This window comes from Eumetopias jubatus, unplaced genomic scaffold, assembly GCF_037043125.1.
Source record: "Eumetopias jubatus isolate StellerSeaLion01/CBP00866 unplaced genomic scaffold, mEumJub1_p1.0 scaffold_8, whole genome shotgun sequence".
Classification (NCBI taxonomy): domain Eukaryota; kingdom Metazoa; phylum Chordata; class Mammalia; order Carnivora; family Otariidae; genus Eumetopias; species Eumetopias jubatus.
In genome coordinates, this window is record NW_028274814.1 from 41,403,353 (window position 1) to 41,423,875 (window position 20,523).

At 47.1% G+C, this 20,523-nt stretch overlaps 1 protein-coding gene and 1 long non-coding RNA gene across 3 annotated transcripts in view; one reads left to right on the top strand and one right to left on the bottom strand.

Moving 5' to 3' along the window:
• Positions 1-1,786: 1,786 nt before the first annotated feature.
• Positions 1,787-8,637, bottom strand: LOC114222550 (uncharacterized). Its single transcript, XR_003611967.2, has 4 exons — positions 8,521-8,637; positions 7,691-7,907; positions 6,068-6,298; positions 1,787-2,179 (listed from the first exon to the last, which is right to left on the bottom strand). It is a non-coding gene; the product is annotated as an uncharacterized LOC114222550 (long non-coding RNA).
• The window catches only part of PRMT8 (protein arginine methyltransferase 8), a 91,876-nt gene continuing 77,451 nt past the window's right edge, over positions 6,099-20,523 (top strand). Inside the window, exon 1 of one of the 2 annotated variants that reach the window (XM_088025871.1) lies at positions 6,099-6,599. In XM_088025871.1, coding sequence (XP_087881997.1) covers positions 6,525-6,599 — 75 coding nt within the window. In that variant the 5' untranslated portion in view covers positions 6,099-6,524. The remainder of the gene's footprint in view (positions 6,600-20,523) is intronic. The other variant, XM_088025870.1, reaches the window with a different exon arrangement.

Sequence of the window (20,523 nt, forward strand, 5' to 3'; positions counted from 1 at the left end):
GCATGAGGCAGCACTGTTAAAAAAAGGAGGGGGCACTCCTTTTGACCTCTGGAAAGCCCTAATGATAGCACAGGGCTGGAGTGAACATTGTAATGAGCATTACCTACAAGTCTTTGTAAATCTCTGACCTGACAGGAATATTTCTTTCCGCTCAATCACTCTTATACGTGGGAGGGAGAGGCTGATCTACTTCTCAGCCTTTGTTTTGGCCATCAGAGTTGAATTTTGGTTTGAGATGCATGTGACCAGTCTTTGTTTGATTTGGGTATGATTAGAATTATAGTTTACACCATGCATAAAATGACAAATCAGAAAGCGGATGTAGGGCTTGTCTCCTACAAACCTCCTCTTTTAAAGAAATGGGCTCAAGAGGTAAAGTGACTTTCTCAAAGCCACCCACCTATTTAATGCTGGAGCTGGGACTAGGGCACAGGTCTGTTGACCCCTGCAGTACACTCTTTCTCCACATGGTGCTGTGTCTCTATCTCATGTAGGTAGACACATGGTCTTGTATGATGAGATGCTGGGAAGGAAACTGGCTTCTATTAGAACACTATTTCCTAGGAACTATGCTAGGTGTTTCATCTACATTGGCTTATTTTATTGTCATGCCCTTCTGCCAGAGCAAGATCACCATTAAGCCATTTTCACACAGATGGAGAGGTTAACCTACTGGGCTGTAAGACCACAAAGCTCATGCTCTTTCCTCTCGGAAGTGAAGAAAGAGATAAGGGTGGTTAAATGGTCCAGAAAGGAAACAGATGGAATCAAGCACAGTTTTGTTTAGCTATGTCCATTCACTGTGCATTTTCAGGTGGGGCTATTCCTGAGACACCAGAGATCAACCCTGCACTAAGGCAGGTCATAATGTGTCATGCCTCAGGTGACATCAGTATATAATGTGTCTGGGGCAGGAGCAAGGCGGAAAACTTCTTACCCATAAAAGTTTCAGAGGCACACAGGAACTTTAGAATTTTGATAGAGAATGTATCCCCAACCTTACTTGAATGGAGGCTACTATGCTTCTGGTCCAGACCCTATAGCCTCTAGGATCTCTCTGTCCATCTCTATAGATACTTCGCAGGGCCTACGTGACCAATGATTAAAGCTATATCTAACCTATTAGAACCAATCCATATGACCCTTGATAGGACTTGAATCCATTACCATCTTTTCCTGGGAGAAGATGTATCATCAGGGTAGGGATATGTCCTTTCATCTTTTAGTCCAGAATGCCTAGCAGAGTGCTTGGGTCCTAGTACTTAATATAAGGGCTAATGGAAGCAAATTTGTATTGAGTTATTGCACTGGATAAACTGAATTGATTTCTAGTTAGCCCTGGAGAATTCAGGAGGGATTTTCCAGAAAAAGGTAAGCCTTTATGAAAGATTTGAAAAGGAGGAGAGGAGTGGAGTATACAACTTCCACCAAGAGGAGAAAGCTAATTTCTACTGCAATAGCATTTTAGAAGGACTATTTAAGTACCTTTATGTTTCTACCACTATATCCCTCTTTCAGGGCCCTTCTCTGAAGAAGTTTCAGTTCCATCATAGGCCACCGAGAAAATCTAGATGTCTTTCTGAGTCCTCTTCACCCTGAGAGAAAGGCAGGTAACAATGGTATTCAATTTTTTAGGGGCATAGAACACCAAGGATTTAGCTATTAATGTGGAATTACTAAGAAAATGTCTCTGAAGAATTGTTAGAATAAATAATCAAACCAAACACTTTTGTATCTAGCACAAAACAATGCTGAATTGATTTACTCAGACATTATCAGAGCAAGAAAGAATAACATTCTCGTTTTAATGGCAAAAGGAAAAAAAAAAAAAGAAAGAAACCCAAACTTTGTATGTGCTGGTGACACTCTTGCAAGTTGTTCTTTGGGATGTAGTTTAAGAAATAATTTGCCCTTGTGTTAGGGAGAAATAGGACTGCAGAGGCTTTTGTGTAGGAGAACTGCCCAGGTGTGGGGCTGCATGGAGTCTCAGCCAGGTAGCTAGCCGGCTGCTGCAGCCTTGGCGTGGCTCCCGTCTGGCCCAGAAGACACTAAGAACACTGCTGGGTGAGCTGCCATGAGGTGGTGATGGATCACGTCTGTGGTCTGATTCCTGAGGAGCCATGGATTCACTGCAGCATGCCATGGCCATATGTGAGCCCAGGCCACATGTGAGGTTCTCCTAGGAGAAGGAGGAAGAAGCCACATGACATATCTTATACATCTTTTATTGCAACAATCATATTTGAATGAGCCAGAGTCTGGGCTTTCCCAGACAGCACAGTCTGCAAGAGACATTGCATCTTAATGGCAGGGGCATTGGATTTTGGGAAGCAATAAAGTGTTGACTGGCTCCTGAAGTTGAACAACTACACAGTCTTTACCTCCTGGAGGGCTCAGAAATGAGAGGAGACAATTCTGAAGTCGCCCCATAGGGTGAATGGAACCTTAGAAGCCTTGTTCAACCTTCTAGGGTTTGCAGTTCCACTGCAACAGCTATGCCAAATAGTCTGACTGAACCCTTCCAGTGGCAGGAAATTCACTTCTCTGTGGCATCTCACAAAGCTAGATAACTTTTCCAATTAATAGTCAGTCCTTCCCAAGAGTCTCATTCCTACCTTTGCATGCTGGTTCAACCATCAGCACATTTTCACTATCAAGAACTTCATGGCTCTCAAGAACCTCTGTGTTAGAGATGGACCTTTCTATACTGTGGGGGTTCCTATAGTTTTGGGGGGCCCTTTCTATAACTTAGGGACCTTATTTCTCTGTGGGTCCTTTCATCTTTTCCACATATTTTTATCCAATTGTCCTCAACCGTGACTGCACATTAGAATCAACTAGAGAATTAAAAAAAAATCCTGATGCCAGGCCTCACTAAATCATCCTTTCTGGGGGTTGAACCAAAGCACTGGTATTTTTAAAGCTCCTCAGATGATTCCACTGTGCCAAGTTTGAGAACCACTTGTTCTCTTGTTCACAGAATCTGGTTAACCTCTTAAAGGTCATGCTGTAGAATAAAACATCCTAGATTTGAATCCTGACTCTGTCACTTGGGCAACTCTCTGTGTTTTTGTGTTCTCATCTGTTTTTTAGGGATAATAACAGTACTCTCTGAAAAGAGTTGTCAAAAGAACTGCATGAGGACATATTAAGTCTAGATGAATCTCTGGCATCTAATAAGTGCTCTATAAAGTTTGACTCAGAGCCTAGGACAGGGCCTAGCAAATGTTAACACAATGTTTGTGGTCTTACCATGAGCCAAGCATTATCCTACGTACTTTACATGTACTAGTCAATGCATTTTGTTGCACTGAAGACATACGCAAAATGTGTCTTCAGGACACCTCTACATGGTAGGGCATATTGTCCCAGACTATCTATTTAACTTACATCTTAGTGAACAACCTACATCTCTTGTCATCTCATGTATCTTCTTGCCTCCCACCAAAATCCCTCCTAAAGATCTTCTATGAAAATTCTATACACTTCCAAAACATCCAAGGTGACTAAATTCAGAGCTCCTCAATGGTCAATCCAATACCTTTTGTTGCCTATTGTCAAACCCAGTGTTTATTAATGAGCTAGGCATATAACAGATGCCCAGTAAATTCTTTGTGGAATGATGAAATTAATCTTGTAAAACTATGCTAATATATTTATGCAAAAGAGAGGGAGAAAGACTGAATTCCTGTGAATGGTGAGGTAGTGGGGATGCCGACTTATGTGCTAGGCATTTTTCGTGCATCATTTTCACAACTGTAGGAGATGAATGTTCAGGTAATCTTTGGCTGTGTAATAAAGTACGCCAGAACTTAGTCTCTTAAGGTAACAATTCTTTTGCTTGTGAATTTGTAATTAGGTGGGAGCATAGCAGGAATAACAACTCTGTTCCAAGATGGCTCAACAGAAGACTGGAGTATCTACCTTCACTCCAGCCATTATGGAACCACCTTGGTAGCCTAGACTCCTCACCTGCAGCCCCAGGTGGGCTCTGGGTTGGATGGGCTGGAATAGAAAATCTTGCCAGGAGAATGCTGCTCTCTATCTCAGCCTCTCTACTCCCCATTCTAAGGGGAACTGTGTCTGTGCTTGGGGAGAAGCCAAACCAAGCAAAAGATTTCAACAGAGAACGGAGGAAACACACCCACTGAGGTTCTCATAGCAACATAATCACGCACAGGCAGCAGCCTATTTCGGTGGGAGGTTGTCTCAGCTCCCCTCCTCCCTGGTTAGTCACAGAATGGATGCACTGCACAGGCAGAAGCAGTGTGGGGTGAGGTGGGGGGAGAGTGTTGAACTGAAAGTCAGGAAGCTGGGAAGCTGCTCTCAGATGTTCCCTCAGCTGGCTGAAGGATCATGGACAAATGTCCTCCTTTCTCTGATCTCAGGGTCCTTATTTGTAAGATTTAGAGGACCAAAATGCTGTGAGGATCCTTTCCTTTCTGATTTTCATTGATTGTATGAGTATTGAGACTCTCATGGTAGAGGATGAGATGTCTCAATCTTTGGATTCTGAGAAAGATGCTAAGATAAGATGGGGTTCAAGAGGGTAAAAGTCATTCTTTAGATTCATCTCATTCACTCCCCTGCGACTTTCTGCATGTTGGCAGGATGTGAAAGGAAGGAGGATGACCAGGTGTTGAGAAAGATTTTGCTCCCTCACCCCCAACACTAGTCAAGGTCTGTGGTCTGGGAAAGGAAAAGGTTAAGGAGTTAGGCTCATTCTTTCATTTACATTCACTCCTTCCACGAGACACGCACACACAGACACACAGACACACACACAGGAGCCCGTTAGCCCAAGCCTGTTGCCCATTGTCTTTTCACTCTTTTTACTCTCCACTCCCACTTCTCTCCCTCCTCCACTTATTGCAATGCATCCTCTCTTTCCCCTAGGATCAGGTGATGGAGGCATCTTTAGATTCTGGCCCATTTCTTCAATGGACTCTGAGGTTAGTCGAGGACAACCAGGCTCACATTTCCTGGCTGTCAAAGGTGATGATAAAAACAAATAGGGCATGCACGTGGGACTGATCTCCCTATGTAAGTACAGGGTTGAAGTGAAGAGAGCCAGGGTGCTCAGGAGCATCTGTCAGGTCCCTGTCCTTGACTTCTGGGTTGAAAGCTTGAAACTGCAGCTGTCTTTGAAGAAGTCCAGCCTGACTGGCCTGTTGCAAAGGGAGAGACAGAGTGCCCCCGCCCTTGTTCTATTTCCCACCCGCCTGACAGATGGCCAGTAAGACAGAGAAAAAAAGCTCTCAAAGTGAAGACAGGAATGCATTGTATAAAAATTCACACCCCCTGCTGCCGCCCAAACTCCCTTAAAAAAGGATCAAGAGAATCCTAATGGGTACGTGACATCCTCCCTCTCTCCCATAAAAGGGACTTCAAAATCTGGTGATGATGGGGGAGGGGTGAGGAGGGAGAAGAGAAATGTGTGGGCAGGGGGCTGGTAGGGAAGACTGAGGTAGGGGGAACAGGACTGCAGGCTCATCCATTTGACTTTTTCCTATCTTCCCAAACCACCTCTGGTTGAACCTCTGGCCCAACCTCTCAGCCTAATAGAGGCTTGGGGCGCCAAGTGCCTGGACAGGGTCAGTGGGAGAAAAGGAGAAATGATAGCACACTTAGTCCTAGAGTTGAAGGAGTTAAGGACCCTCCCTCGCCCAGACACCCACCCCTTCGCTCCCGAAACCGTAATTCGCCAAGGAAGGAACCAAGAATTGACGGAGGAGCTGGGGAGTTGGGGGGTGGGGTGGGGTGGGGGCGAGGTAACTATGGCCCAATCTTGCCCAGAGCTTGTCCTCGGTGGGAGGACGAACACTCGGGTCTAAGAACCTGCAAGAGCCCAGCTCCGGCGCCCCGCTTTCTCCGAGCCTCCCGCGTGGCCCTGCAGCGTCCACGCGGCCCTTGCCCTCTCTCAAGTTGTGCACAGCGCCCAGCAGTGGAGGCGACCAAGAGACCCCTGGAACCTGGGGGAGGCGGCGGGCCCGGGGGCGCTGGGGGCCCTCCGTCTGCGCCCAGCCGCCGCCCGCTCTACCGAACCTCCTACCCCGCCCCCACTCACCCGGCTCAGCCCCTAGGAGAGACGCGCAGGAAGCGTGTTGCTTCGCCCAGCCGATCTGCAGAAGTTGAGAGGAGTTGGTGGCTGCCTCCGGCCGGCCGGACTTTGCGAGCAGCCGTGAGAGGAAACGCCGCCGCTGCCGCGGAGCCTTCGGGGCTGCCTCCCTCCAGCTTAGCCCGCAGCGCGGGTGGAGAGGGGCGGGGAGGGGGTCGGGTGCGCGAGAAGAACTTGAAACTGTGTGAAGGAATCCGAAGCAGATGAGAAGGGAGGAAAATAAAACAAAGTGGAGACTGCAGAAAAGACTCAACCGTAGTTGATTGTATCGGCTGACGCTCCAGCAGAGGGGCTGGGTTGGGTTTTTTTTTTTTTTTTCCTCCTATTCTCTCTCTCTCTCTTTTAAAGCTACACCAGCTCTCTCTTTCTCTACTATCTCTGTATCACCAAACCCTTGCTGGCTCTTATGGGCATGAAACACTCCTCCCGCTGCCTGCTCCTAAGGAGGAAAATGGCGGAGAACGCTGCCGAGAACACCGAGGTAAGGAGGCGAGAGGGCTGGGGCTCTCGGCGACCCCGGCAGCCCACCTCGGACCACCGCGCCGCCGTCGCTGTCGCCGCCGCCGCCGCGCCGGCGCTCTGCACCTAGTGCCAAACTTTCCCCTGCTCCATCCCGCTTGCTTCTGCCGGCCGTATGTGTGTGTGTGTGTGTGTGTGTGTGTGTGTGTGTGTGTGTGTGTGTGTGTGGTGGGGGAAAGACAGTGCATGTCTCAGGTCCCCTCCCTCTTGAAAATGCAAAAGAGTCGCTCTCACCCCATCTCCCTCTCCTGCCACCCGCTGCTCGCTTCTCTTTCCCCAAGTCCCAAACCCTGGGCAGCAGCGCTCCCCTGCCCTCTCCTCTGGGCTGCATTTGGGGTCCAGAGTCCCGGATTTGTGCAAAGCTGGGATGGGTGATCCTGGGGCCACGTTTCCTCCCTGCAGTGCCTTGACCGTCTCCAGCCGCTGCCTCAGCTTTACCCTTCAAGCTCGAGTCAGTCCCCAGCTCTCAGTCCCCGCAGCACCGCGGAGAGCTCCGGGCCTTTTGAAGGGGGGTGGGGCGGGAGGTTGGGGGCAAACGGAGCCGGTGGTGGGACTTGGGCACCACCAATAGACCCTCCCGCCCAGATCCGGCCCGGGAGAGGTCTGCAGTCCTCGAACGTTTGAGCCGCCTCGGGGGCGCTAAACCCGGGTAGGGAGCCCTGGCCGCGGCCACCTTCAGAACCAGGGACAGCGCCCGCTCCTGCCGCAGCCGAGCCCGCGCGGGGTGGGGGCTGCGCGCCGTGGGGGCTGCGCGCCGTGGGCTGCAGCGAGAAATGGGTCTGCAGCCACTCGTCCCGCAGCAGCTTTGGAGGAGGTCGCTCTAGCTCCGCAAATTGCGCTCTTGCCCCCCGCCTTCGGCAGCCCAATAGCTGCCCTTTCTCTGCTCTCGAGTTGGCCTTGAGCCTCAAAGAGCCCTGCTGAGTTTTGCGTCCCGAGATTGGAGACTGTAATTCCCTGGCCTCGCACTGACCCTGCTCTAGATACAACTGGACTAGTCCGTTGGCTCTAGGCACCTGTAGTCACGAAGGGGATCAGCGTGGGCAGCCCCCTTACCTTCTTGGAGAAACGGTGCGCCGAGGTGGGGGCGGAGTGGGGTATGTGTGTGAAGATCATCCCTTACTCGGTGGCAGGAAAAAGACAGAGAGCAAACTCCCGGGCTCTATTAATAGCCTGGTGTCTGGTGGGGCTGCCGTACATTTCACATATGGTTACCCATATGCAGCGTGGGGCGGGGATGGAGGTGTGGCGCGGGGATTGTCCCTCTGTCTTGCTGGAATGCAAAAAGGTGCAGAGACCCTTCTGATCTTCTTCAGTAAGGTCTTAACTGCAGCTAACCATTACCCCACAGCATAGGCAGCAAAGCTTTTAAAATCCCCATTCTCTGAGAGACTAGAAGCAGCATGCATCTGGTAATTGTCGACTTCGAAAAACAAACACGCTCTGGGGCTTGGGCATTCAGTAGCTAACGCTGTCTCCTTGAGTTAGGGCAAAGCCAGCATGCCTACAGTCCCCTGGACACTTCCTCTTCCCAGCCAGCAAAGGCGCCTAGCCTCACAGCAGAGAGCTAGCCTTACCAATCCCCTCGCATTCCTCCCTCTGATCGCCCACCCACGGAAGAGGTTGCTAAAAATAGCTCAGAGTCAAGGCTGCACTTCTGTAAAGTATTGGACCAGTGGGCACGTCACAGTCCCTGCAGCCAGGTGGCTGGAGCTCTGGAAGCAAGAAACAGCTTTCTCCGGCTCTTCCCTCCCCCCTCGCGGTTTCTAAAAAAAAGTTTTCTCGCGTCCCTAAGCCCCCCCTCCAACCCCGGCTGTTGCTCGGGGTCTGGGTGCAGACCCCTGCCAGATTCTGCAGTGTGCAGGAGTGGCTGCTGAGCTCCCCACCTTGGCCAGGGTTAAAGGCGTCCAGAGCAGGCAAGAGCGACGCGCGCCAGGCTATTTTTACTTGCTTCCCCCGCGGCTCCAAGCTCCCCCTTCTCAGCAGTTGCACATGCCAGCTCTGCTCAAGGCATCAATGAAAACAGCAGTAGAGGCGGCTGAGCTCCTGCGAGGAAAAAAAAAAATAAAACACATCGCATGCCTGGCACAAAGGTGGGGGTGGGGAGGGACAGACCCAGCTGGGTCTCTTTGGAGAAGAGTGAGTCTGGGGGTTCAGTTCTTAGCAACTTCCCTTGTGAGGGAGAAGATTCAGACTTGGTCAAACGTGCCCAGTGGAGGCATCCAGGCGCGTGACAATCACTTGGTTTTCCTCCAGGAACTGGCTGTTTTTTGGAATACACCAGGACTAGAGCAGTACTTCCAAAAGTGGAGGTATTATGGGTTTGCCTGCATTATGGTGAGAGAGGAAAGGACACGTGTGTGTGTGTGTGTGTGTGTGTGTGTGTGTGTGTGTGTGTGTGTGTTGATGATGGTAGTGGTCCTTGTTGCTAATTCAACGTCTTTATCAGAGACTGACTCTGTACCAGGAATAATTAGATACTCCTGATTGAAAGATGGAGGCAACCCCAGGCCCCTGCCCATAAGGAGCTCACAGTCTGGTGGACCACAGTGCCCAATAATTCAGATAATTCTGTAGCACTTTTTCCTGCCTTTTGTTAGTGTTGTTTGCAAGCACTTTATCTCCTTTCCTCTTACAATAATCCTGTGAGGTAAGCAAAGGTTAGTATTCATTTCATGTCCCCATTTCATAAGTGAGGACATTGGGGCTGCGAGCTCAAGCAGTTTCTGAGAGTCACCTGCTGGGCTAGGACAGCCCTGGGACACAGACTGCCACCACTTCTGACTCATTGCCCTTTGCCCTACACTTACTTCCAAAAAGATGTCATGTGTGAATAGGAGTGGGTGAGGAGTGGGGAGGACAGAGATACTTTGGAAGGGAGAGAGGCAATGTTGGGGGTAGGCAAGGATAATGGGAGAAATTTTTTTTTTTTCACAAGGTAAAGATAGGGATGGACATTCTAATTGTCAGGCAGGAGGGAGAAAGTGAAGAATAAAGCTACTCATATTGTGAGCAAAGCCTCCCTCATTAAGTGAAGTTCAGAGCTGGGGCAGTGGGAACATCAAGGGCACGGGCTTGGTGGGCACAGTATGTTCTGGGTGGCCCTGAGTGCACTCTTTAACTACTTTGACTTCAGTACCCCTATGTGTTCACTTGAGCTGGTTCCCCTTATGGTACAGAGAAGGCATAGGATATAAGGAAATACTCTGACAGCCCCTGGCACAGGGTACACATGAAGCAATGTTAGTTCCATTTATGCTTTATTGGGTTCCTTGATATGCTTCTCTTCCTCAGCTAAAGGCATTATCACCTCTGCTCCCCACATATCATCAGAAACTTTCTGATACAGCCTTCTGAAAAGTCTGCAAAGCCTCTGGCCTGACTGTTCCGTCCTACTACCCTATTCAACTCACTATCAGTGCCCAAGGCAGGTCATTTTCACTTTTGCCTTCACTATGGCAATAGCCTCTCAACTGCAGGTCCTCTTCTCTAATCCCGCCTCATTATCACTGCTCAGTGGGTTTTCTGAAGCACAATCTGCTCATGATCACACATCTCTTTAAAAACGTACCATGTTGCCCTCTTGCGTACAGGATACAAGATAAAGCCCAGTTTCCCTAGTACAGTGTAAAAGTCCTTTAATACCTGCCCAGTGCAATTCTCTGTATAAACCACTTCCCACCGGTCCTTCTGCCTGGGCTGCTCTTTCCCCCTCTTCTCTGGAAAAAAAAAAATCTTCCTCAACCTGCAACACTCAACTCAAAGGTCGTTTCCTCTGGGCACCCTACCGAGATCTCCACTTATCCTCCACGCTCATGGGGAGTGAATACTCATTCTCCTTCTTCTGTGTTCTTAACACAGGTCTCATTTTTCCTATTATAAGTTGATCGCCTTTTTATATGTCTATTTCTTCAGTTAGATAATGAAATTTTTTTTTTTTGGTATACCTTGTTCCTAACACTGTGCCTGACGCACAGTAAATAATAAATGTTGATAAATGTTGACTGAACTGATTCATGTGATTATGCCAAGTAAGCTCATGAGCCTTCTGGGTTTTAGTCACTCGTGACTTTCTGAAAATTGGGCTTCCTATCTCCCACCCCTCTGCTGCACTTCTGCTATTGTGGACCTTTAAAACTCAAAATGAGTAAAGATTCTGGGAATCAAGTTGCTGCAGCAACTCAAAACATGGGTACATTTTGGTTATTCATGTACCTATTCGATATTCTGTAATTATTGACTCTTACTATGGGGTGTTCATCTGAAAAGCAGATAAATGGATTAATCACAATGCCCAGTTATGAACCATGGGGGGATAATGGACTTTTCTGAGCTGCTGCTTGCTTTACTGAATCTTGGTGAAAGCCTGATGCATTATTTATGGTGATGACTCCCTGACTGGGGTTTTAGCACCTCAGAGGAGAGCCCCCAGGGGTGGGGAAAAGAGTTTTAGCAAAGGAGTCATTTTGGAGGCTGTTTTTTTTTTTTAAAATGTTCTATTGACTTACTGACCCAGAGAGAGAATAATTATGGGTTGGGAAAAATCCTACAATGGGACAATGGGGTTAGGATACCAGTGATGGCTGCTCTATGAGTTGTGGGGAGCACTGAGCTGACTCTGACATGGTGTACGTTGGTGGCTGTGGCTAATGGATTCTTCTCCTCAGGAAGTTCTTTTCAGCTGAAGTGTGTGGTTCTATAGTACAAAGGTCAGAGAATTGAGGAGGAAGAGGACGAAAGAAGGTAGGATACAGGCCCACTTCTTGGAGGACGGTCTGCATCCATGTCTCTTTCCAAAGAGTATGGGAGCTAACAACTATCTCTGCTCTAGAGCCAGACTGCTTGGCTTAAAATCTAGCTTGGAACTCAGTAGATGTGTTGTTAGGTTGAATATAACTTAAACTCTCTGGGCCTCATAAAATTGTTGTGATGATTAAATGAATTAATTCATGCAAAGGGCTTAGAATATGGTGAGTGCTCAATGAGTGTTTATGATTATTATCCTGCTAGCTTTTAGGAGTCTTGTTGAAAAAGTGCAAACCTGATGAACTCTGCCACTTCCTTGTTCCTCCAGCTGAAATGATCCATAAATGATAATCCACATCGATTTTTTCCTCCCTCAGCAAACACTGATTTCAATCCTTCAGTGAGTTCAGAAGAATTAAGAAGATACCCACATTTCCCCCCCTGGGGAATTTGGCTTTTCAGAGTCCTAAATTGGCTTTTGGCTGTCAAGGAGGGTGAAACACAACACTCTCGTCTCCAACTCAGGAGTGGGTTTCGGTTCGTCTTCTTTGCTAACTGCAATGCGAAGTGATTATCACATACCAGTGTTGAACGTGCAGAAATCTATAAAAACAGTACTTACACCTTGGAGTCTACTGTGCCAGCAGGGGAAAAGTGGGCAGCATGACAACATGTGAACTGCCAAGGTAACTGGAAGCCGCATTGTGTTGTGTGACACACAGGCGTTATTGTACCATTGTGAACTGACTTAGTGAAAGCACAGAGAGAACACAGGCAGATAGGGACCTCCAAAAGGTCCCTCTGTCCATGCTCCCACTGCTGAACACACTTAACCCAGGACACCAAGTTGGTTGCTTGGTCTCTCACTGAAAAGCTTGGGAGAAGGTGATTTCCCCAAACTTCTTACATATCACGTATCCCAGTAGGAAGTTCTTCCAGAAGTGGAGCTCAATCTCTTCTATTGTAAACCCAGTCACCTTTGTTTATATTATTCCAAAAGGAGGTAGAAACTGTCTGGTTGCCTTTGTATTTGGGGCTGTATTAGGACTGTCTCACCCTCATCACTGGCTTTTGTTCCAAGGTATTCCAAACCCTGTGTCTCTGATATTCTGACATTAGCCTTCTCCTATGATAACTAGGAGAGGATTGTTTAAGAAGACTTGTCTTTCCCGTGTTATGCAGCCCATTGAATACTTCACACATCAAGTGGCTTTTCTACTTCACTTATTAGAATTCCCTCAAGCATCACAGCTTTCCCTAGATTTGTAATGGGTGACCTATAAGTAAAGAGCTCTTTTAAAAGTGTAATTGTATAAAAGCAAACAGCCTGATGTGTACCTTTTCATAAAGTCATAGAATCTTAGAGCTGGATGGAAACTCAAATCATTTAAATCAAGAGATGGAAAATCTTGCCTAATATCACAGAGATCTTCAGTGCTGGTGTTGAGATCATGTTTACTGCTAGGTCAATGCCATTTATCCATTGGCATTTATACTTTGGCTTTGGTCCTTTAAATGTAGCATCTGATTTACTGTTCTTATTTTTGGTGCTAATTTTGTGTATGTCCTGACACGTAATATTGAAAACCAGAGTTTCTGTACATATAATCTAGGAACTGTGTATAATGAGATTGCGGTCCTTTTCACATGACATTTAAAATGCTTTGGCATATATCATCTTGTTCAATGTATGCCATCATACACTACATACATACACACATGCATTATATAATGCATGTCAGACATACATACACAACACTATGAGTTACATATTATCCCCATTGTACAGATGAAGAAGCCAAAGCATAGATGGTTAGTGTTACTTGCCCAAGATACCACAAGTAGTAAGTGATAGAACTGGGATTCAGACTCTTCTAGCCACCAAGACCCATACTTTCTCCAGTCTACCAGGCTATGAAGGCATCTGAGGGACCAGAGTAGAAACTTAAAACATGAAGAGAAAGAATGGAGAAATTAAGAGGAGAAATGAGGAATGGTGGATTTGGAAGAAATGGAAAACAAGACATCAGTCCTGCCTTCTTTTTTCCGGGCTTTCTTTCCCCGCCTCCCCCCACCACCCTGCCATCCTTCTTTTCACAGTCATCAATGCTACGCCCTGTGGGTGGCAGGGACCTGATATGACTGTGGCCGGGACAATCCTCGTTCCACACCGCCTACTCATGTAAGATATCCTTATGCCTGGAGTCCTCGCTAGTGGGCTAGGGGAGAAACTTGTCTAACACAGTATGCCTCTTTTGGGGGGTGAAAGGAATAGCAAAGACTTCAGAATAGGAACTTTGGGTTTTAATTGTATCTTTGTGGTTTTATCACCTATGTTTGTTTTCTGTGGCTGCTGTAAGGAAGGACTGCAAACTGGCTGGCTTAAAACAAGAGTAATTTACTCTCTCACAGTTAGGAAGGCCAGAAGTCTGAAATCCAGGTGTCAGCAGAGTTGGTTCCTTCTGGAGGTTCTTAGGGGGGAATTTGTTTCTCACTTCTTTCCTAGCTTCTAGTTGCTGCCAGCTGTGCTCGATATTACTTGGCTTGTCAACACATTGCTGCAATCTCTGCCTTCATCTTCACATGGCCCTTTTCCCCATGTGTGTGTCTATATTTCTTCTTCTTTATAAGCACACTGGTCAACTGGATTAGAGCCCAACCTAATCTGGTATGACTTCGTCTTAACTTGATCACACCTGCAAATAACTTACTTCCAAATAGGTTAATATTCTTGGTTATGGGTGAGGACTTCACATTTTGGGGGAGGAGGACTCGATTCAACTTGATTCAGCCCACAACATCATCCAACACAGTGTCCACATATATTAGGTCTGAGTTGAAAATGGCAGATGAATGACTGAATGAACATATAAATAGGCCTCAGAATAGTTGCAAAGTTGATGAAGGTAGTTTCTCTCCTTCAAGTCTCTTTCCTCCTGCTCGCTCAGCTGTCCACCTGCCCACTGGCTTCTCAGTGCCTTGATAGGACCTTCCTTCCTTGTGCAACAGAAATAATTATAACAAGAGCTGCCATTTTAATGTTCATATTGTGTGTTGGGCATAGTGTTAAGTGCTTTGTAAGCATCACCTTATTTAATTTACACAAGAAGATTACAATGCAGCTCTTTCTATTTCTGTTTTGCAGTTGAAGAAGTGGGAGCTTGCGGTGGTTGATTATAGAGCTAGAAAGTAGCCAAGGTGGGGTATTCTCAGAACTGGAATGTGCTTTGCTGTTGACTCAGGCTTCTCTCCTGTTTTTATCCACATCCCCAACTTTGAGCTTATTCTCGTCTTTGCCCCACACCAGCTCCCACTTGCTGAAAACTTTGGGGGGTTTAGGAAGGAACTGATACACTTCTATGCATATTCCAGAAAGGACCTATAGCAAATTGGAGCCGTTCACTCTGTAGCAAGCTCCACGTATTAGATCCCCTCATCCTCCTAGGAGGTTTGCTTTGTCATCGCCAAGGGAATTATTTCAGTGGTAGAATTGTGAGCCCATTACCAGCTTATTTGAGAGGCAATTCTGGAAGCAGGAGGGATAAGGATTTTCTTGGCACCTTCCAAACAGTTAAACCACATGGGCTGCTGACTTCTCACCTGAGGTGCTTTAGTGTGAGGTTAAGGGTGCAGCCCCTGGGACTGACACACCTGGGGCTGGATCTCAGCTTACCAGCCTGCGCAAGTTACCATCATCATCTGTGCCTTGGCTTCATCATCTATGATATGGTAACAGCACTTGATCCCATTGAGTTATTATGGGGATTAAGTGAGTTATTTCACATAAAGCACACTCCTGGCACATGGTAAATGCTCAAGAAAGATTAGCTGTTATTTGTAATCTGGGCTTATCCAGTGCTGCCCCAAAAGGGGGAGTGGACGAATAAAGGGCCTTTACCACTGATGTTATGGAGCCAGTTTCGGCAGAGCTGGAGCAGAGCAGTCAAGGGAAGGCATCTTTGATTCAAGTTATTCAATCACTGAATCATTGATTCAGCCATGAAGACAGCTGAAGACAAGGTTTTTAGTACCCTAGGGGCCCAGGGGCCACTAGCCCCCACGTGAAGTGCTTCAGTCACAGGAGGGATGGGGTTCTCTGTGACCCACAGGCTGGCCTACCGCACTCCAAGCTCTTGGAAGCAGGTGTTTGGCAACATTTAAAGAATTAGATGGAAACCTCACTGAGTACCTACAAATGTGAGAGAAGTGGGAGATGGGAGAGTTTCAATCATGATCGGTTGCAGACCTTCTGAAGGAAGGCCCAGTACCTTAGACTTGCTTGTGCCCTTTGTAAGCCTTGCTGCTAAAAAGAGAGCAATTCCTTCTTGATTACTGGATTGATCAATAACTTTCCCCCATGTTCCTACTGAGAAAAACTGAGGCACAGGAGAAAGGAAGAGAGAGGACAGAGGTATTGCCCAGGCTCATGTGGCAAATCAGATGTTTAATGACTGAGTTAAACTCCCTGTCCTCTTTGCCATAAATCTAGCAGAATATATTCACCGCGTGTGAGGCATGACCCGGGGGAGGTTCAGCTAAGACGGAACTGAACCAGGCTAATGCCAATATAAAGGGAAGGGCCATTAGCAAATTCATCAATTAGGGCCCTATTTAATAGCTCTGTTGTGAAAGGTAATCTCTTGTTAGCCAAGTAAAGTACAGTGGTGGCCTTTGAAGACTGGGCCTGCTGGAAAATGAAAGGCTACAATTCCCACAGACATCTTAAATTCAAGGACTTCATCTGCCCCTGACAAGCAGTTACAACAACTTCTCTCTAAGGAGGCTCCATCAGACAGTCCCACAAAAATGATTACAACACCTCAGAAGTGTAGACAGGATCCTAGTTAAGGAATGCTCTCTGCTTACATGCATTTGGTCAACACTTGCCTCCAGGTACATAGTAGGATAAAGACGAACACTTATTGAATGAATAAAGGTAACAAACCTGTATACCACACCTACACCACACCAGCTTCTTTTTTGCTAGAATGTCTGTCTACGCCCCCTTCTCCAGAATTAAAGTTGTTGTTCCAGGGTGGGACAGGGGAGCGTTTCGGAGTCAGGCTTGAGTCTCGTCTTCATCCCTTCGGGATTATAAAACCCATCTTACAGGTTAGCCATAAGGATTAAATTCGATCCTGGAATAAGACATAAAGAAGAATCTCAACAAATGTTTTCTTCCCCCCCCCCGCCCCCCCCCCGTTGTAACTGTTTATTTGCCCAGCTTTTGTTTTGTTTCTGGGGAAGATCTGTAGTGCAAAGTGGGAACAGTCACTTCTAGTGTTCAGTTTGAGTGGATACAAATGACCTAATCCAGACTGGAGTGTGTGTGGGTGTCTTTATGTGCAGGGATGTTTGCGTACACTTAAGTCTGTAGGCCCATCATGCAGAAGCACATGCTTGTACACTTACGTACTTATCCTATGTGGTTTGCAATCTGTAGTAGGAGATACATCAGGTACACATTTAATTACTAGCCTGGAGCTTCTGAGCTTGACCCAGGGTCTGATGAGTCAACACGGGAGAGTGTGTCATATGTGGGACCCATGCTGGGGTGAGGTCGAGTGTGGGACTCTGAGGGAGAGTCTTATAGAGACAGATCTGAATTGTAGCGTCAGGAAGTTTATGCAGCCTTGACTTCCCTGATGGGTAATATTTATTACACAACTCAGGCATTGTGGTTTTCTTTTGGGCTGGGTTCTGAGTCACCTTCTTTTCTTACTACCCACCCAGGCCATCTATCCCCTCTCTTGGCTTCATTACTAGTTTGGACGCTGATGATTCCCAGACTCCAAGCTGTAGCCCGGATCTCTCCTCTGAGCTTAGACCCGCCTAACTGACTGCCTATGGGACATCCCCACTCAGATGTCTCACAGGCTCCCCTGAGGGATAGCATTTCTTCCCATCAACCTGCCTCTCCTCCTGCTGATCCTCATCCTGCTTAGTATTAATTCACCAATCATAAGCCCTGACTCTCCTATCTCCTTTCTTCACAATGAGTGATGATTCTACATCCCACAAGCTTGTCTCTTTGTCCTGAACTTGTCCTCCTGTTTCCGGTCCCACTTTTGTAATCCCGGTTCATGGCCCCCCATTTCTTGCCTGGATCTCTGCAGTGACCTCCTGGACACTGTCCCCACATCCTCCCTTTCCTTGCTTAGATTTATTTTCCTAGCAGCATGCTAATGGCCCTTCCCTTTATATTGGCATGTGTTCTAACATGGAAATCTGATTATACTTCTCACCTCCGTAATCCCCTTCAGTGACTTTTCCCTTATTATTAGGAGAAAGGTCCCCTCCTTAGCATAGCTCATAGAGCCCTACACAGTCATTCCCCAGAACACCTTTCTACCTTTCTTTCTTTCATTTCTTGTAAGTCCTTTCCACCCACTCCAGCTATGCTCAACTTGCTTCCCTCTATTTTCCGGATACCTACTACTCTTCCTTCAGGTCTCTGCTTAGATAGCATCACTTCCTGGAAGCCCTCCCTGATACTACCACCTTATCCAAGTCTGGCTTAGTTCTCCCACCCATGTGATCCTATAGTGCCTGTGCATTCTTTGTCATGGCACATATCACACTGTACTTGCTGATTTCCTTGTCTATAAGTCCACCATAAATTTTGTGAGAGTGGGGACTCTGTGCTGTTCACCATTGAATCCCAGCACCCACTATAGTGCCTAGTACTTATTAGAGGTTCAAAACCATTTGTTCAATGGATGATCATTGCTACATGCACCTTTCCTGTATGGAAAATGTTCTATGGATGTTAGTGTTTAAATGGATATCTATCTATTGGTCCCTTCCTAATACACTGGTCTCAACTATGTCACATAGGATCCCACTCTAACAAGAAATCCTCCTGACCCAAAGCCATGCTGTACTTAAGCTGTCCAAGTTAGATGTCCCAGTAGTATAGAAAGAGTTGCTGATGGACAAAGCTAGAATTGCAGCAAGAAGGTTTATAGTCAAGGCAAACTGGGTAAGAGGAGATTTTTGAATAAACAAAGGTGTAAGTTTAATATCCCCCGAACAGACAAGGTATCAGTTCTAGAAAGGATGGGGGTCAGGGTTTTGCCTAGGTGATCGGGAATTCCCTGCACTTTAGCAGTGGCAAGATGCAGCAGAGACACCATGGAGGCTCCCCTGAAAACCTTGCTTGAGGCAGAAGAGTTTGGGGGTTTGGATGAGACAATATATTTATTCCCAGCATCACTGACTGATGTGAGCAGGAGACCTAGTGGGGGATGTCCCCAGATAAGGGAATCTGAACTGCCCTGAGGTTCTGGCTCCTAACTGCTCTGGGGCCAGCTGCTCTGGAGAGTGGACACGACTCCTGCCCCCAGTTTTGCCCAGGGTTATATTGGTCCAGCACTGCTATTCATTCCTCTGTTTATAAGGCTAAAAATAAGATGCTCTGTATTCCAGGATGTGAAGAAAACCAAATCAATGACTTGGGCTGCCAGTACTGCAGGGTCCTAGGGCTTTGTCCATAAGGTCAGATCTGGTGGCTTTTCTTGGAGGCTTCACTGAAGCTCTGCCAAGCCTGCATCCACCTCCTTTTCCTCTTCCAGCTCTGCTCTAGCATCAAAGATCCACAGTCTCAGAGCTCTTTTTTTTTTTTAAAGATTTTATTTATTTATCTGACAGAGAGAGACACACACAGCGAGAGAGGGAACACAAGCAGGGGGAGTGGAAGAGGGAGAAGCAGGCTCCCCACCGAGCAGGGAGCCCGATGCGGGGCTCGATCCCAGGACCCTGGGATCGTGACCTGAGCCGAAGGCAGCCACTTAATGACTGAGCCACCCAGGCGCCCCAGTCTCAGAGCTTTTGAGGTCCATCCCCTATACCCCTGGAGGGTACTCCACATGATCTAGTCAAGATAGTCAGGCCCTGTCCTAAGACTAAGGAGGAAATGCCTCAACTTGCCTTGATTATTTGCTCCAGTTCCCAGGCCATCAGCTCATATTAGGTAGTGTAGAAAGAGTTGAGAACCAACTGACAGAACCCACGATCCTGACTTTGTTGTCATCTGCCTTCTATGACTCTCAGCTACCAAATGAAAAATGGATGAGTTGATCCTAATCTATCCTACTTGATAGGGGTGCCTTTGAACTAAATGAGACAAAGGGAATAAGGCCATTTGGGAAAGGGAAGAGGTATTGTGCAAGACTTAAACTTTGTTGTGATTCACTTGCTATCTTAAGTGTCTCCCAGTGCAGCGTTATGCCAATTTCCCCTTATTGAATTGTCAGTGGAGTTGGAGACAAGCTCATCGCCATCCTCCACATGGCTTCCCCTTCCAGACATGCCCACGTGTGCTAAATTCGTGCTGTGCAAAATGGGAGATGTTTTCCCCCTTGGTGGCAAATGGCATAGAAAGTGGAGGTTTGGGGAAAAGCAAAAATATGCTGTCAATCTGGGCTTTGGCTTGGTGAGGAGCAGACCTCTTTTAGGGTCCTGATTTGAACAAACAGTGTAAGGGTAGGCAGCTTTCAGGCAACTATTTATCTGGGAAAGAGTGAATCTTCCTCCAGAAACCTCTGTCTTCATTTTTGCTTTCCACCTGCTGGCTCAGTCTCCTCTGTTCTCTCTCATTTCTCAGGCATGGGCCTGTAGGCTTCTAAGAGCAATGGCTCTTTCTTTTTCAGGCAGGAGAGACTATGAAGGGCTTACCATTCAGGTGGCAGGGGGAGACAGCTTCAGCTTCTTGGTTCTGGGCTCTGTGGGCCTGGATGTTGGAGAGAATCCAGTCTCTGGCAGCAGCTCCTTTAATACTCATTCAACTAGGCAACTGATGCATAACCTTACTTGGTGTCACAGGTCTAGCCTGTTCTGAATGTGTGTAGGGCTAAAGGAAAAGAAGGGGAAGATTTTAGCTTCAAATTTCTTGAGGCCATACATCTTTGTCTTCCCAAGTGTGCAGTACAAGACCATCATTTCTAAAGTGCTGGGACCTGCCTTATCTCCCAGATATAGGCCCAAGCCAGGATGTCATACTCCTTTGGGTACCACGGCTGGTGCCAGAAGCTGAGCTTCATACTGAGGGCCTGAGGAAGGGCAGATCCTATGTTAACCCTCCTCTGACATGACCTCACCACCAACCTTGGAGACCCCCCACTCCTTCTTACCCACCATTATGG